This window comes from Equus asinus, chromosome 1 (assembly GCF_041296235.1).
Source record: "Equus asinus isolate D_3611 breed Donkey chromosome 1, EquAss-T2T_v2, whole genome shotgun sequence".
Classification (NCBI taxonomy): Eukaryota; Metazoa; Chordata; class Mammalia; order Perissodactyla; family Equidae; genus Equus; species Equus asinus.
This window is the reverse complement of record NC_091790.1, coordinates 208,653,350-208,668,534: the sequence shown is the minus strand read 5'-3', so window position 1 is coordinate 208,668,534 and position 15,185 is coordinate 208,653,350. Positions and strand designations below refer to the sequence as shown.

The window sequence follows — 15,185 nt, the reverse complement described above, 5'->3', positions numbered from 1 at the left end:
ACACTGTGCTCTCCCAGGCTCTGAACACGTGCTGTCTGGCTGGCTTCCTCTCCCTAGCTGACCCTGTGCCCTTGTGTACCAGCTGGCTCACGCTTCTTAATCAGTTCGTGTCCACCTTTCCCCCTTCCCCATTGGACCCATTACACATCCCTCTCTGCCTCAGAATTGAATTTCTGGTGATTTGTCATGTATTAGTTATGTTTAAAAATCTGAATTTATTTTTGCTAATGATATGTTTTCTTGTTAATATTTAGTATGTCTGCTGTTTTGCATTAGCCTTACCCTTGCCTATTCTGAATATCCCAGCTAGGTGAAAAAGTCCTGGAAAATAATAGGGGAAATGTGTAAAATGCTTAAAAATATAGTAACGTCCTTTCAGGTGGACTACTGTTAATTTCTATTTTGTTTAGTTTTACTAATGTGGAAATTACTTTCTGATGTAACATATGATACATAGAGAGTGCTCCTGTTGAAACAAGCTCTCCTCATAAGGCTGTGTGTGCGTAGTATGTCTGTAGATTTATATGGCTACTTTGTAGCCAGTTTGACCCAGGCTTGGCATCAGAAGAGGCTTCCACTCTGTTCACTCAGAAAAGAGTGTCCCCTGAGTTGAGATCTGGAGAATGAGGGACATTCTCCACATGGAGGGTGTGAGCTGTCTCTGAGTTGAGATCTGCAGGATTAGAGGACATTCTCCACATGAAGGATGTGAGGATGGAGGTTGGGGTGCTGATGAGGACCTAGAACTTAATAGGTACTTAAATATTTGCCAAACAGATGATGACTCTGAAATGTAGTTGTCATTTCTGATGGAGGCACAGGTGGGCGTCTGATGCATGGACAGAGCTCATGGGATCCTGTCCATTAGAACTCCACCTCAAGCCTGATGAGTTGCTCTCATAAGCATTCGTTTGATCTTCCCACATCCCTGTAAAGGGATGATTACTATCCCACAGGTCGCTAGGGGGGTTAACTCAAAGGGAAGGGAGGGGAGGCTCAGTCCTTTGAAACTGCCCACATTGATAGCAGTGTGTGTTTGCTTTTGTGTGGTGGTAATAAATCTTTTTTCTATCTTTAATACAATTTTCTCATAGGTAAACATAAGAGTTCAAAAGTGAAGGATGTTGCAGCCACTGTTCACAGAAAACTGAAGACGTTTATGGAAATTACTTTGGAAGAGGATAGCATAGAAAGGTAAAGCATAGATACACTCCAGGTCTGAAGATCTGGAAACTTAGGTATACTTGAGGTCATGTTTTCGTTGCTGCTCCTACAGCCAGGGGATTGTGAGGACAGAAACGTTTCTGTTGGCAGAACTCCTGGAGCATATGTTTAATTTACTTTCCTAATTCTGTCTGCAAAGCAAAACTATCATTTGCAAAATTCTGGACTACAAAAGTAACAGCATACAAACTTATATGGCTTTAAAAGTAGATAGGTTAGTGGCTGGCCCCATGGCTGAGTGGTTAAGTTCGCGCGCTCCGCTGCAGGTGGCCCAGTGTTTCGTTGGTTCAAATCCTGGGCACGGACATGGCACTGCTCATCAAGCCACGCTGAGGCAGCATCCCACATGCCACAACTAGAAGGACCCACAATGAAGACTATGCAACTGTGTACCTGGGGGCTTTGGAGAGAAAAAGGAAAAAAATAAAATGTTTAAAAAAAAAAGTAGACAGGTTATCTTTGGTGGTTCCCTGGGCATTCCTAAGAGAAATTACCCAGTCCACAAGTGTCCACACTGGGGATGGGAAGGTCCTACAGAGACTGAAGAAACATGTATCATTTCTTCCTTTCTGGGCCATTGCTGCCACAGGGACTGCTGCTCAGGAATGTGTTCTTTGGGCTGCTTTCTAACCGAGTGTTTTTGCTGTTATATACTGTTTTTGACAGGCTGTACAGTTTTTTTTTCCTGCTTTTTCTCCCCAAATTCCCCTAGTACATAGTTGTATATTTTAGTTGTGGGTCCTTCTAGTTGTCACATGTGGGACACCGCCTCAGCATGGCCTGATGAGCGGTGCCATGTCTGTGCCCAGGATCTGAACTGGCGAAACCCCGGGCTGTCGAAGCAGAGCACACGAACTTAACCACTCGGCCATGGGGCTGGCCCCAGGCTGTACAATTTTATGTAGACTCTGTTATGAATTGTGTTTGACTCTCAGACCAGACACGAAAGCAGTGTTTTTTCCTGCTATTTTGTGAACGTCATAAGGTTAAGTGTTACAGAGCTCTGAACTAGGTCATCAGTGTTTTCTATGCCTGGGAAACTAGCTACTTTCCATAGCCACTCTCTCCTTTGGAGAAAGGCTTTCAAAATCCTAAATTGCTAACTTATGAATAAAGACAGTTTTGTCTCTTTCTTCTCAGTCTAGTACCTTTTCTTTCCTTTTCTTGTCTTACTGCATTAGCTAGTACTTCTAGTACTTTTCACGCTGAAAGGGAGCAGTGAGAGAGGACATCCTTGCCTTGTTCCTGATCTTAGTGGGAAAGCCTCTACTTTCTCATCAATAAGTATGACATTAGTTAGCTGTAGATTTTTTGTGGCTATTCTTTATCAAGTTGATGAGTTCTCCTCTATTCCTAGTTTAGTGGGAGTTTTCATTAGGAAAGGACACTGGATTTTATCAAAAGCTTTTTCTGAATCTATTATCATCATCATGTGATTTTTCTTTTATCGTCTGTTGATGTGATGGATTACCTTAATTGATTTCCAGATGTTAAACCAGCTTTGCAAACCTTTACATAGTTAACCCCACTTGATCTTGGTGTATTATTTTTTATACATTGTTGGATTTGATTTGCTAATATTTTGTTGAGTATTTTTGCATCTGTGCTCATGAGAGGGATTGGTCTGTAGTTTTCTTGTAACATCTTTGTCTGGCTTTAGTATTAGGGAAATGCTGGCATCATAGAATAAGTTTGGAAGTATTTCCTCTTGCTTCTGTCTTATGGAAGAGATTGTAGAGAATTGGTATCACTTCCTCCTTAAATATTTGGTAGAATTTACCAGTGAAACCATCTGGATCTACTGCTTTCTGCTTTGGAAGATTATTAGTTATTGATTCAATTTTTTAATAGATATAGGCTTATTCAGGTTGTCTGTTATTTCTTTTTCCATCAGTTTTGGCAGATTGTGCCTTTCAAGGATTTGGTCCATCTCATCTAGGTTATCAAATTTGGCATAGAGTTGTTCATAATATTCCTTGATTATCCTCTCTCTCTCTCTCTCTTTTTTTGCTGAGGAAGATTAGCCCTGAGCTAACATCCATGCCCATCTTCCTCTACTTTATATGTGGGACACATGCCACAGCATGGCTTGATAAGTGGTGCTTAGGTCCACACCCGGGATCTGACCCAGCAAACCCCGGGCCACTGAAGTGGAATGTGTGAACTTAACTGCTGCATCACCAGGCTGGAACCCCCTTCTTGAGTATCCTTTTAATGTCCCTGGAATCTGCAGTGATGTCCCTGTTCTCATTTTTCATATTAGTAATTTACGTCTTCTCTCTTTTTTCTTAGCCTGGCTAGAGGCTTATTGATTTTATGGATCTTTTCAAAGAACTAGCTTTTGGTTTCATTGATTTTCTATGTTGATTTCCTGTTTTCAATTTTCTTGATTTCTGCTCTGGTTTTTATTCTTTCTTGTTTTTTGCCTGCTTTGGATTTAACTTGCTCTTCTTTTTCTAGTTTCCTAAGGTGAAAGCTTAGATTATTGATTTTAGATCTTTCTTCTTTTCTAATATATTCATTCAGTGCTATAAATTATCCTCGTAGCACTGCTTTTGCTGTATTCCACAAGTTTTGGTAAGTTGTGTTTTCATTTTCATTTAGTTAAAAGTCTTTTAAAATTTTTCTTGAGATTTCTTCTTTGACCCATGTATTATTTAGAAGTGTTCTGTTTAATTTCCACTTACTTGAGGATTTTCTGGTTGTTTCTACTGTTGATTTCTAGTTCAATTCTGTTGTGGTCTGAAAACAGACATTGTATGATTTCTATTCTTTTAAACTTGTTAAGGTGTGTTTTATAGCCCAGAATGTGATCTGTCTTGGGGAATGTCCTATGTGAGCTTGAAAAGAATATGTATTTTACTGTTGTTGGGTGAAGTAGTCTATCCATGTCACAGGTGTCTAGTTGATTGATGGTGTTGTTGAGTTCAACGATGTTTTTACTGATTTTCCGCCTGCTGGATCTGTCCATTTCTGATAGAGAGGTTTTGCTTTACATACTTTTTGATCCTGATATTAGGTGCATGTGAATTTAGACCTGCTATATCTTCTTGATGAATTGACCCTCGTTTTTTTTTTTAAACATTGGCACCTGAGCTAACAACTGTTGCCAATCTTTTTTTTTTTTCCCTCTGCTTTTTCTCCTCCAAATCCCCCCAGTACATAGTTGTATATTCTAGTTGCAGGTCCTTCTAGTTGTGGCATGTGGGACTGCTGCCTCAGCGTGGCCTGACGAGCAGTGCCATGTCCACACCCAGGATCTGAACCAGTGAAACCCTGAGCCACCAAAGCAGAGTGCACGAACTTAACCACTCGGCCACAGGGCCGGCCCCTGACCCTCTTATTTTTATGAAGGATCCCTCTGTATCTCTAGCAATGCTCTTCCTCATGAAGTCCATTTTGTCAAGTGTTAAGAGAGATGCATCAGCCTCCTTTGGTGAGCATTTCCTGAGTGTTGGCAGCATTCTAGCCAGGAGGCAGCACCCACACAGTGAGTCGGACAGGGAAAGCTCAGTGTCAAGAAATCTTATCAGGGCATTAGTGTAACAGATTATTGGCTGGTGAGGGTTAAAGGGAACTCTAAAGCATAGAGGAGCCACAGACGTGAGGAGCAGCCCACACCAGGACTGAGATGTGGCTCCCAGGATGGAGAAGTCCTGAGGCCTTCTAGTGAGACTCACTGGATGTCTAGTTCCAGGGGGCAGGGATTCCTGTCCACGGGGAGGTGCTGGGGGAGCTGCCAGGACCAAAGCTGGAGCCCTCTCCCGGGTCCTGCAAGCTTCCTTGTGCTGCTCAGGTCAGAGCGGCTGGCTGAACAGCCGCCCCAGGGAGCCTGGTGCTCTGCAGGGCTGGAACTGAGAAGAGAAAGCCTCCCCCTTCCCCTGTGCCCTCCAGCGCCCCCTGCCTCCAGTGCTGTGCTTGGCGCCGTGCCTGGATGATGGCACTAGAGCAGGGGATTCTGGTGTCCTTGGTGGTAAGTAAAGGAAATGCATTCAATTATGTACTTTAGTCTAAAAACTATCGAATATTTACCATGTGGTTTTAGTAAGGTCAGGTTTGCACTTGTGTATTTGAAGGAAGACCCCAACAGACTCTAGGTTTTATGAACTTGTTTTATTTCTAGGTGTGTGGGGACGAGGGAAGTGGTCTTCTGATTTGGAGGAAGCTGAGGAGCATTTGTATATTTCAGAAAACACATGGCGTTTAAATATTTTTACCAGACACAAATATTAAATAAGGCAATCAGAATTACAAACTATATAAATGATCAGTTGTTTTCATAAGACGTGGTAACAATCTCAGAAGTCCAAGCATTTTACAAGACTTCTTTGTTAGAAATAACGTTGCAAGGACGATGTTTTGTGTGTAGAATGGTACTGTTCTGAAGATGTAAGGAAAGAGGAACGTTTGCTCCTGGCTAGAAATTTCTTTCATTTCCACTTGCACAGAGTTTTAAGTGAGTACTTGAATTCTGTTAGTTACATTGAGAGAAAAAAGGCCTTAGAAGTTCAAAACTTACACTATGGAGAAGAAAAGGATATTAACAGAATTAAACACAGGGCATGTAATATTTTGTTTCTTCGTTTTTTCTACAACTATATGTCATCTTCTCTGCTAAGCTTATGCACAGATAGTAAAAAGAGTTCTTCCCTTTACAGAGGAAATATCCTAAAAAAGTAGATAGGTGGGGGCTGTGAAACACTGGACATAGAAAAGCCAGTGTCAAAAAAAAAATCAGTCTACAAAATTGAAACTTAAAAAAGAATCAATCTAATGGAAGATAAACAATTAGGATTTAGGACTGTTTTAAAATATGATTGCTTTAATGTTGGAGTAGCGACATTAAGGCAAGTCAACATCTTTAAGACTCGGAGAGCCCCTTGGTCCAATTAACATTTTAGACAATGGGGCATTAATTTAGAAGTGAACGTTTTCTTAACATATACACTAGTTTTCTCTCCAGCAAGGTTAGTATTTTCTTAACTGGTCTGTTGGGAGCTAAGTAAAAAATGCTTCTCATGCACTTTAATTGTCTCGCCCAGTAGAGCATACTGTAAATTGGACATATTTTCTCAGAAGCAACAGTATGCATTTGCCAATGGACTGGTGCATTTAACCGTCAAGTAGGTTATATTTATTACTTTCATAAATAATTTGAAAAGAGCAATAAATTTGTAATTAGAGATTAGAGTAGCATAAGTATTCTTAAGGTTTGTGTTATATCATTAATTTTTCCCATTACGTAAATGAATTGTAATCATATTACAAGCCAATTACTTACCAATATTAATTATGCCTATATACTGTCAATTAGATGGTGTTATGTGCAGTCTCCAACATCAAACGTTGCTATCAGACCTTGAAGGAAAGAGTGCTCCCTGAAAAGTGACCTCTTTTTTGTTATGAAGTATTGATAAATAATATCATTTTATTCTGCTGTATAGAATTTTAATACTCTTTTTTAAAAAATAATTTGAGGCTGGATGCTTGTTATAGCTCATTTTGAAGCACACTTCTATCATCATCAACACTTAGCAGACCTTGATGTGGATAATTAAAAGCTATACATAAATAAAACCACTCTTTAATAAAAACATACATTGTTTATCTTACTGATTCTCAGAAAATTGATTTTGTCTGCCTCTCCCATGGCCATGGTTGTGTTGGATGTAAACACAGCTTCCTCAGGCAGTAGGGGCTGAGGATGGATAGGGTTGTGAAGACTCATGTGTGTTGAAAGACTTTTAGAGCTCAGGTGGGCAAACATGTCACCTGTTTCAGATGTCTTGTCACACACGAGGAGAACCCTGGCCCAGGGGATTTAATTTGTCTAAGGTTTGCCACTATCCCTTCAGCTCTAAAATTCTGCATTTCCTTCATTTCGTCCTTGAATAGTTCTTACTTCTCTGGTCTACATAGTGTATTCAACCCTTTCCCCGGGAAATGGGAGAATGAATAAAGTATGGTGGAATATGGTTTTAGTATCCAAGGCCTTTAGGGGAGTCAGAAGACGGGCAGCCTGGGTTTGAACCTAAACTCGGCCTTTATCACAGTGTGGTCTTGGGCAAGTTGCTTCACCACTCTCAGCCTTGGTTACCTTGCCTGTGAAAGGAGAACATACAGCGCCCAGTGCGCCAGCACGATGCTGGGTTCAGAGGTGACGATAAATAGTTATCATTGTAGTTAGTCTAGACTTAGGTCAGTGTGAGCAGCTGATTATTCTATAGTTAATAGGAACTTTTGTCAAGGTAACCTAACATTTTTCTCTTAAGTATTTTTAAATTCATGCTCACTGAAAGAGACAATATTTTTGAGTAATTAAAAATAAATTATAGATTCTGGAGTGTTGGTGACTTAATGTGTTCTGTGTGTGTCTCTCTCTCAACTCCTGGGGTTTGATAGAGAGCCCTTTCTTCCTTCTAGCCACCAGGGAGCTTGGGTCTGGCTGACACCTTGACCCACAGAGATCCAGAGATACGGGCCCTCATGAGAGTTCTTAAAGAGCTGAGCCGGGTAGGGTGATCTCTTTTCTGTCACTGAGGCTGAAATTGCTGGAAGAGATGAAGGCACATTGGGAGTCTCCTGTTGTTTCTTTTAGATAGAGATGCCCCACTTCCTGCTGCGATGGTGGTCTCCACAGGTCTTGTGCCTCTCATTGTCCACCATCTCTGCATCCACCTGGGATGTCTATAGGACACAGACTAACCACACACGTAGGGTGGCCCAACAGTTGGAGGAAACAATCAGAACAGCCATTAATAAAGTAACAGTGATGGGCCAGCCAGACAATTAAGAATAAAAGTCTTTAAAGAAAAAAATCAATTTTAGCCCCAGAAGGATGATCTAGAACTAAAACCCTTGAATTAAAAATGTCACCGATGCACTGGAGTGATGTCACTCTTGGGACTCAGATTCCAGAGGATCTAAAAGATCAAGTTGGAGGAACGTCTCAGAACACAGAACAGATACTAATGAAGAGAAGTCATGGGGCTAAAGACAGTCTTGGTGGAATAGACCCAAAAGAAGCAGTGATTTAACAAATGATAGGAGAGAATTTCCTGGAGCTGAAGAAATATGTAATTTAAAAAATTATTATTTTTTTCACTAAATTCTGGATGGGATTAATGGAAAAAATCACACCTAAGGAAGTCAAAAAATTCATGAATTCCAGGGATAAGGAGAAAAATCTTAAAGTTTGTCTAGATTTGTGCTGGCTACGACTGTGGCTGCTTGTCACATGTGGAAATTGAACACATGAAACATGGTGAGTCTGAACTGAGATTGGCCTAAGTATAAACTACACACCAGGTTCTGAAGATAGTATGAAAAAAAGGTAAAATATGCCAGTAATATTTTTTATTTTGCTGGGAAAGATTTACCCTGAAGTAACCTCTATTGCCAATCTTCCTTTTTCTTTTTCCTCCCCAAAGCCTCAGTACATAGTTGTGTATTCTAGTTGCAGGTCCTTCTAGTTCTTCTCTGTGAGCCGCTGCCACAGCGTGGCTACTGACAGTGGTGTGGTTCCGTGCCGGGAACTGAGCCCGGGCTGCCAAAGTGGAACACACCGAACTTTAACCACCAGGCCATCAGGGCTGGCTCAGTAATATTTTTATATTGATCACAAGTTGACGTGTGTTGAGTATGTTGCACTAAATAAAATTTATTAAGATGAATTTCACCTGATTATTTTAATTGCTTTTCATGTGGCTACTAGAAAGTTTAAAGTTACACATGTGCTTGTGTTGATGCTAGACAGGGCTGTTCTAGACTGTGTGATTGGTTAGTTTCCACGAGGAGCAGGACATGGGCAGACACTAGTGTCTGTAACCTTCTCTAGGCTGAAGGGTGTCAGTCGAGTTGAGACATTGTTTGGGATAAAGATTGGTATTTGTGTCTAGGCAGGAATTCAGAGGTTAGCTGGTCCACTCGCCATCTGAGGGAGCAGGGCGACCATGCCCTTGTAAATACGTCTGTTTGTCTTAGTGGTGATGTACTACCTGGTGCATGTGAGAGCTGCCCAGTGAGGGCTCTTCGCATAAAGGAGGCCCCTGCAAGGGAGTTGGGGTGGGGTCCTAGAAAGGAAAGCACTGAGTGGGCTCCGCCCAAACTCTGCTCCCTCCTCCTCCGGGGGAGGAGCTGCTCTCACCTGGGACAAGTGTGCGCAGGAGGGGGCGGGACAGTGGAAGTGTCTGAAGGTTTCTGGTGGTTGAGGTGGTGGGAATAAGCGTCATTGTAACAGCACATCCTGGGGTAAGTAGTTCTCATTTATGTTGTGTTGTTATGTGGGAGGGAAACAAGCTCTTGATTATGAGTGCTGCAAAGGGAGGTGCGTGTGTCGTATTTGTGAGTCTGCCGTGTATCCAAGCAGCAGTTTAGATCCTCAGAAATGAGAGTCCTTTTGAGTAAAAATGAGTCCACCCATAGGAAACACAGCCAGGGGAGCACGTGTTATTGAACTGTAGTGTTTTATTTATGCGCAGAGTTCCTTGGGGACCCCAGTGGACTGTTGCTGGCTGTGGGGACAGTGATGACGGCCCCACTACTGACGGCTTTGTCCGTGTGCCGTGGATTGTAGTGAGATGACCAGTGATGGGGATTCTTACTCCATTTGACATATGAGAAGCAATTAGTGAAACAGTTACTGATTATTTCAACTTTCTTTTTAAGTGTATTTGGTTGCAAACCATTTTTAGATTTATTTCATGAAAATGTGCATTTGGGTAATTTTGTCACTTGTTTCTGTAGCTAATTATTTCTTTTTTTGAATTTCAGATTTCTCTATGAGTCGTCATCAAGAACTTTGGGAGCACTTTTGAATTCATAGCCAAGCCAACATCTTTGGTCATGTAAAAATAGAGAAAAAGGACTTACAGAAAAATGAAACGAGTGTATTTTTCTAGTGTTTTTAATGTTAATAACCCATATAGCAGAGAAGGGGTGGGATTTATTTGGGAGGGTCTGAGTAGAAAACTCAGAGGTTCTTAGAGTTTTGCCCAGAGCCTGCATAAATAATATATTTACTGTAAAGGACTCTAGGTATCAAGAGTGCAGAACCCTATGGTGCGAAGAAAAAAAGACACTTTTCTAGCAAACCTGGTTGTTTAAAAAGGACTTTTATATATATAACATTGCTTGCAAACTATGAGTAATAAAGCAGACAACATCCATTTGTGTACTTTATTTAAAAATATTAGTATGAGTTGTCCCCCTAGGGACAAGGGTTGAGTTCTCGGGCAATCCTGTCTTTCTGCCCGGAAGAGAAGGTGCTAAAGCAGAGGAGATGGCTGTGCTGGGCGGAGGGAGAGGTGCCACGCGCAGGGTCCTGCAGCGGTCTCCTCTTCTGGTCTAGGTGCTGCTTCACTGGATGTTGAGATGGGCCCCATGGCTGTAAACAGGAGGAATGCAGAACTGAGTCATTCAGCCTGAAGCTGAGCCACCACTATTTTATTTTTTCTTTACGAGAGCAGTTACAGTGCTGACGGAGGACTGACCCCAGGCCTCCTAGATACATCGTCTGTGACCCCATCTCTTCTGTCCCGGGTTACCAGGTGGTCTGCATGTTCTTATCCCTGTCAGCCACAAGTCCTAAGTCATGGCCAGTCAGCATCCTGTGGCCTGTTAGGCCACCTTATGACAGATGGGAAGTGAGTGCTGCTTCAATCACAAGCTCATTCTGTCCCCAGCCCCCAAGCGAAAAAGTAAGAAGTGCCAATTTTTCATTGCCTCTGTTTCTCTAAGGTACAGAAAGGGGCCACTTACTGCAGTTATGAGCATTTAGGGTAAGGTTTTACTGAGGGATAATCTGAGGAATTAGGAGGTGGGGGTTGCTTGTTTTAGGCAATTTTTGAACATATGACTTTCCAGAGATCTTTGCTAACTCAGCTGTATTCTGGATTGGTGAGTGTAATTTTTTTTTCTTTTTTGCCCTTGTCCTTGTTTGATTTAGTATCAAGAATTGTCAAGCCTCATAAAATGAACTAAGGAGTGTTCTATGTTTTTATATTCCTGGAAGAATTTGTGTAAGATTAGAAATAGTTCCTTGGATTTGTTGTAACATTAACTGTAAAATTATCTGAGCTTGGTATTTTCTTTGTGGGAAGAATTTAATTAGTTTTTTACATTTAGATACGAGTTTTCGGAGTAGTCAAGTTTTCTCTTTTATCTTGTGTCAGTCTTGATGGTTGAACTAATCCAATTTGTGAAAAAGTACAATTCAGTTTTTCATGGGGCAAAATAGTTTGTGAATCTCCTCTAGGCATACACCCCAGAGAGACTCCTGTGGACGTGCATGAGGAGACTCGAGGAAGGACACTGGGCATCAGTGTTTGCCACAGCAGAGTGGAAACAGTCACATTCCCTTCAGTGGGAGAGTGGGCAAGGCAGCTGGGGCAGCCACAGCTCCCACTTCCCTGGGGATGACAGGGCGAGGTGGGCGGTCACCTCAGGAGCATGATGTTGAGGAAAAGAGTTAAGTCAGGATAATATTTTATGATTCTGTTTATGTAAAGTTCAAAAACATGCAAAACAGAACACTGTATTGCTTATGCTCACGTGTGATAATATGTCAATGTTTAACAAGGAAAAGATAAAACAAAATCCAGACTGCTGTTTATGGGAGGGCAGGATGGGGGAGCATGCAGGATTCTTGAAAAGTAATGGTAGAAATCTGTTATTTAAACTGGAAATAGATATTTGAATGTTCATTTTACTGTTATTCTCTCTACCTTACGCATGTTATAAATATTCTCTTGTATTCAATAATTTAATCAATTCAGTGTGAGGGAAAGAGAGAAAACATGCAACTTTGGCGAAGGATGTGTTATCAACATGGAGTGCTGGGACACATGACTTAGTACCCTGGCAAGGACCCCGGGTTGCAGTGTTAACACTCCACGAGGCCAGCTCCTAGCAGCATGGAAGAAGTGATGGCCACACAAAGTGAAGATGCCAGAATTGTTGTGCAGACCATGGAAGGGGGCTCGGAGAGGTAGGTGAGCTGGTGTGGACACTACCTAAGGCCAGAAAAGCCATGCAGGGCTGTGTTCCACAGGAGGAGCACCATCCACTGAAGCCAGAATTCTGCCCTGGGGACAGGCTACCAGCATCACCAAGGAGGGCGGGGGTGGGCTCTGCAGCTGATGGTACCGCAGGCCGTTACAGAACTGGGCTCTCTTGACAGTCATGGGATTACAGGACCCTGAACAACAGGACCAACTGGTGGCAAGTGAACATCAGATGAGTGGATGCAATGATCATAAAGACCGCACAGCAAGAGGGTTTTGTTCCTGTCCAGGAGAATCATGGAGAGGATCCTGGAATGCAGCGTTTCATAATAGATGGGCAATGAGGGCCCTGGCCAGTCTGTACCATCAAAAGAAGTCAAAGATGATGGCTGGTGGCCTCAGGGAAGTGGCCCCAGTAAGAAGTCACAATCCTTTGTCCAAGTTCCAGACCTGAGCCATGAGTAACCCAGAGGCCAGGTCCCCAAAAGGAAGGAAGTGTACCCACCTGTCTCTTCCCCAGATGGCCTGTGGCCGCAGATCCTGGGGCCCTGGGAAAAGGTGATTCCCAAACATTGTGAAGACTGGGTGTGAACTGACAAGGATACCTGTCCCCGTGAGTGTGGGGCAGTGTCTGGGCTCCAGTAAGACATGAGCCCAGCCCATTGGCCTGTGGAGTCAGAGCTGTGCAGAAGGCCCCACAGAGGCCTCAGAGACAGCCCTGCCCCCGCCAAACCAGCAAGTGAAGCACAACATCACATCAAAGAGGAGTGGTGGGAGCGTGTCGCCTGGAAAGGCCTGCGGATAAAGGTGGGCCATTGTGTCTCCCTTTAGCTCTCCGCTCAGCCTCTGCAAAGCCAGACAGAACCTGGAGGGTGAGAGCGAGTGCCGCCATCTTGACCAAACAGCAGCAGCCCAGCATGGCCTCAGACCCAGAGCATGTGATCACTCACTGGACAAACACCCTTCCTGTCCACATTTGGAACAGTCCACATTCACACGAAATGGACAAAAATAGACATTAACAGTTTTGCCCAAGCCCATATTACTCTCCCACCCTCTCACTCCAAAGAGGTCCTGCCATCTGGACATCCTCCCAGAGGCTGCCCTGTCCCTGACGCCAGAACATCACTCTGAACTGGGCCACGTGAGCAAGAAGTGGCTGGACACGGGGGTCTTGAAGTGATGTGTGCTCTAGGGGTGGGAGGTAAGCCGTGGGTCAGGACTTGCCATGCTGTGCCATCATTAGTACACATTGGTCTGGGTCTGGATTTCTCGTGGCCAGTGTTGGACGAGGAAATGGCCTGAGCTAGTGCCGTGGGTGGTCAGCCTGGTAGGTGGGTACAGGAAAATAATGGACAGGGCAGCACTTCTGCTCCTCTGCCCCCTCCCCCTCCACTGGCTAGTCCTGGAAGCCAGTGGGGAGGGAGCCTTCTATGGATGCAGGTTCCACTGGCACTCCTGGCTATCCACATTCAGTACACACTGCATCCCCAGGGGCTGCCAGCCTGCAGCAGCCAGTGAAATGCACCACTGCAGGACCAGTCCAGCTGGTGGTCCATGCAGATGGGTGCCCTGCTCAGGTGCAGTGCACGCTGTAACACAAAGACCTCCAATGGAGCTGTGTCTCCAGGGGCAGAGCTGAAAGGTGGCCAGCTGGACAGGGGCCTGGAAGGAGAAGTATTGGAAGCTTGGGCACAAGCAAGTCTGGTGTAGAGGTGCCTGCATGGAAATGTGGAAGTCTTCAGACCACCTGTTAAAATCCAACAGAAAACCCTTGTACCACATGATACAGCAGGAAGTCTTAGCACATGTCAACACTCAGCAGAAAAGCCTCCTCCAGGGACAAGGCACCAAACGTGCAGGGAAGGCATGACGTGACCGCCTCACTCATCAGCCACCCAGTGCTGGCTTGGGGGCATGAACAAGCAGTCACGGGGGCAGGGAAGGGGACTACACATAGGCCAACACCAGGACCTCCCACTTACCGAGGCCAGTCTAGCTGCTGCCATACCCAGTGGCCCCCTGCCAGCCTTAGACACCAAGGCGCGGCCTTTCTTATGGGACCACCCGTTGAGACCAGTCAGCCCTTTGCTAATTGCAGATCTGTGAGGAAGTGTGACTCTTCTTTAAAAACTGCCCTAACACAAAACATTTACAGTATAAATTGTTTCTAAGGTGAGAATTCTTTCTCTAGGTAACCCTCAGAATTTAATAATGAAAAAACTGAAAAAGTGGCCACACTACCATGCTTATTTTGAAAATATTCAACATAAAACATAACGATAGCTCTCTTAGGACCACTGGTAGCTAACTCTGGTGCCATTGTTCTTTGAAAGGGGACTGGTGACAGTGCAGATGCCTGGTTACCTTCTATCTGATTCAGCAGAGAAAGCACAGCGTCGGTCTTGGGCAACGGCTGTGCTAAGGTTTAAAGCAGGGGACACTTCAGGCGAGCTCCCAACTGGGCTGAAGGCCTCCCGTTCCCAGTGCTCCTGCAGCAGAGTGGGACCGTGAGTAATGGGGTTGGGGTTCAGCTCACCCCGATCCCACATCTGAGTACTTCTCATGTGCTTCTGTGGGTTTTCTGACACCCTTTATAGCTAACTCGTGACTGAACCATTCTTCTTTGTGAAAACAAAGGATATTTCTGAGAAATGATTAATTTCAGCAGATGTGTCTTAACTCTGCTGCTAAGCTGTTACATTATCTGGCTCTTCTGTCATGCTGCAGCATGTGTGTGTGTTTCCAGTAGGAGGAAATTTCCTGGTTTACATTTCTCTATACTCCCTGGCACCAGGGAGCCCTGTGTCCCTTGGGTATGTCTCTTCAGCCTCTGTCACGTGTGACACACGCAGCTGTTTCTGTGAGTGACACTGAGCATGGAATAAATGTGAATAAGCAGCCCAAATGAGTTTGAGAAACTCATGCAGAATGGTTTCCCTGTCACACTTTAAGTTA

At 43.8% G+C, this 15,185-nt stretch overlaps 1 protein-coding gene across 2 annotated transcripts in view; it reads left to right on the top strand.

Annotated features, from left to right (window-relative positions):
* Positions 1-10,391, top strand: part of NCAPG2 (non-SMC condensin II complex subunit G2) — a 72,262-nt gene extending 61,871 nt beyond the window's left edge. For both annotated transcript variants that reach the window (XM_014830489.3, XM_014830490.3), the window contains exons 27-28: positions 1,095-1,194; positions 9,997-10,391. In XM_014830489.3, the coding sequence (XP_014685975.1) occupies positions 1,095-1,194; positions 9,997-10,048 (152 nt within the window). In that variant the 3' untranslated portion in view covers positions 10,049-10,391. The remainder of the gene's footprint in view (positions 1-1,094; positions 1,195-9,996) is intronic.
* Positions 10,392-15,185: the final 4,794 nt, after the last annotated feature.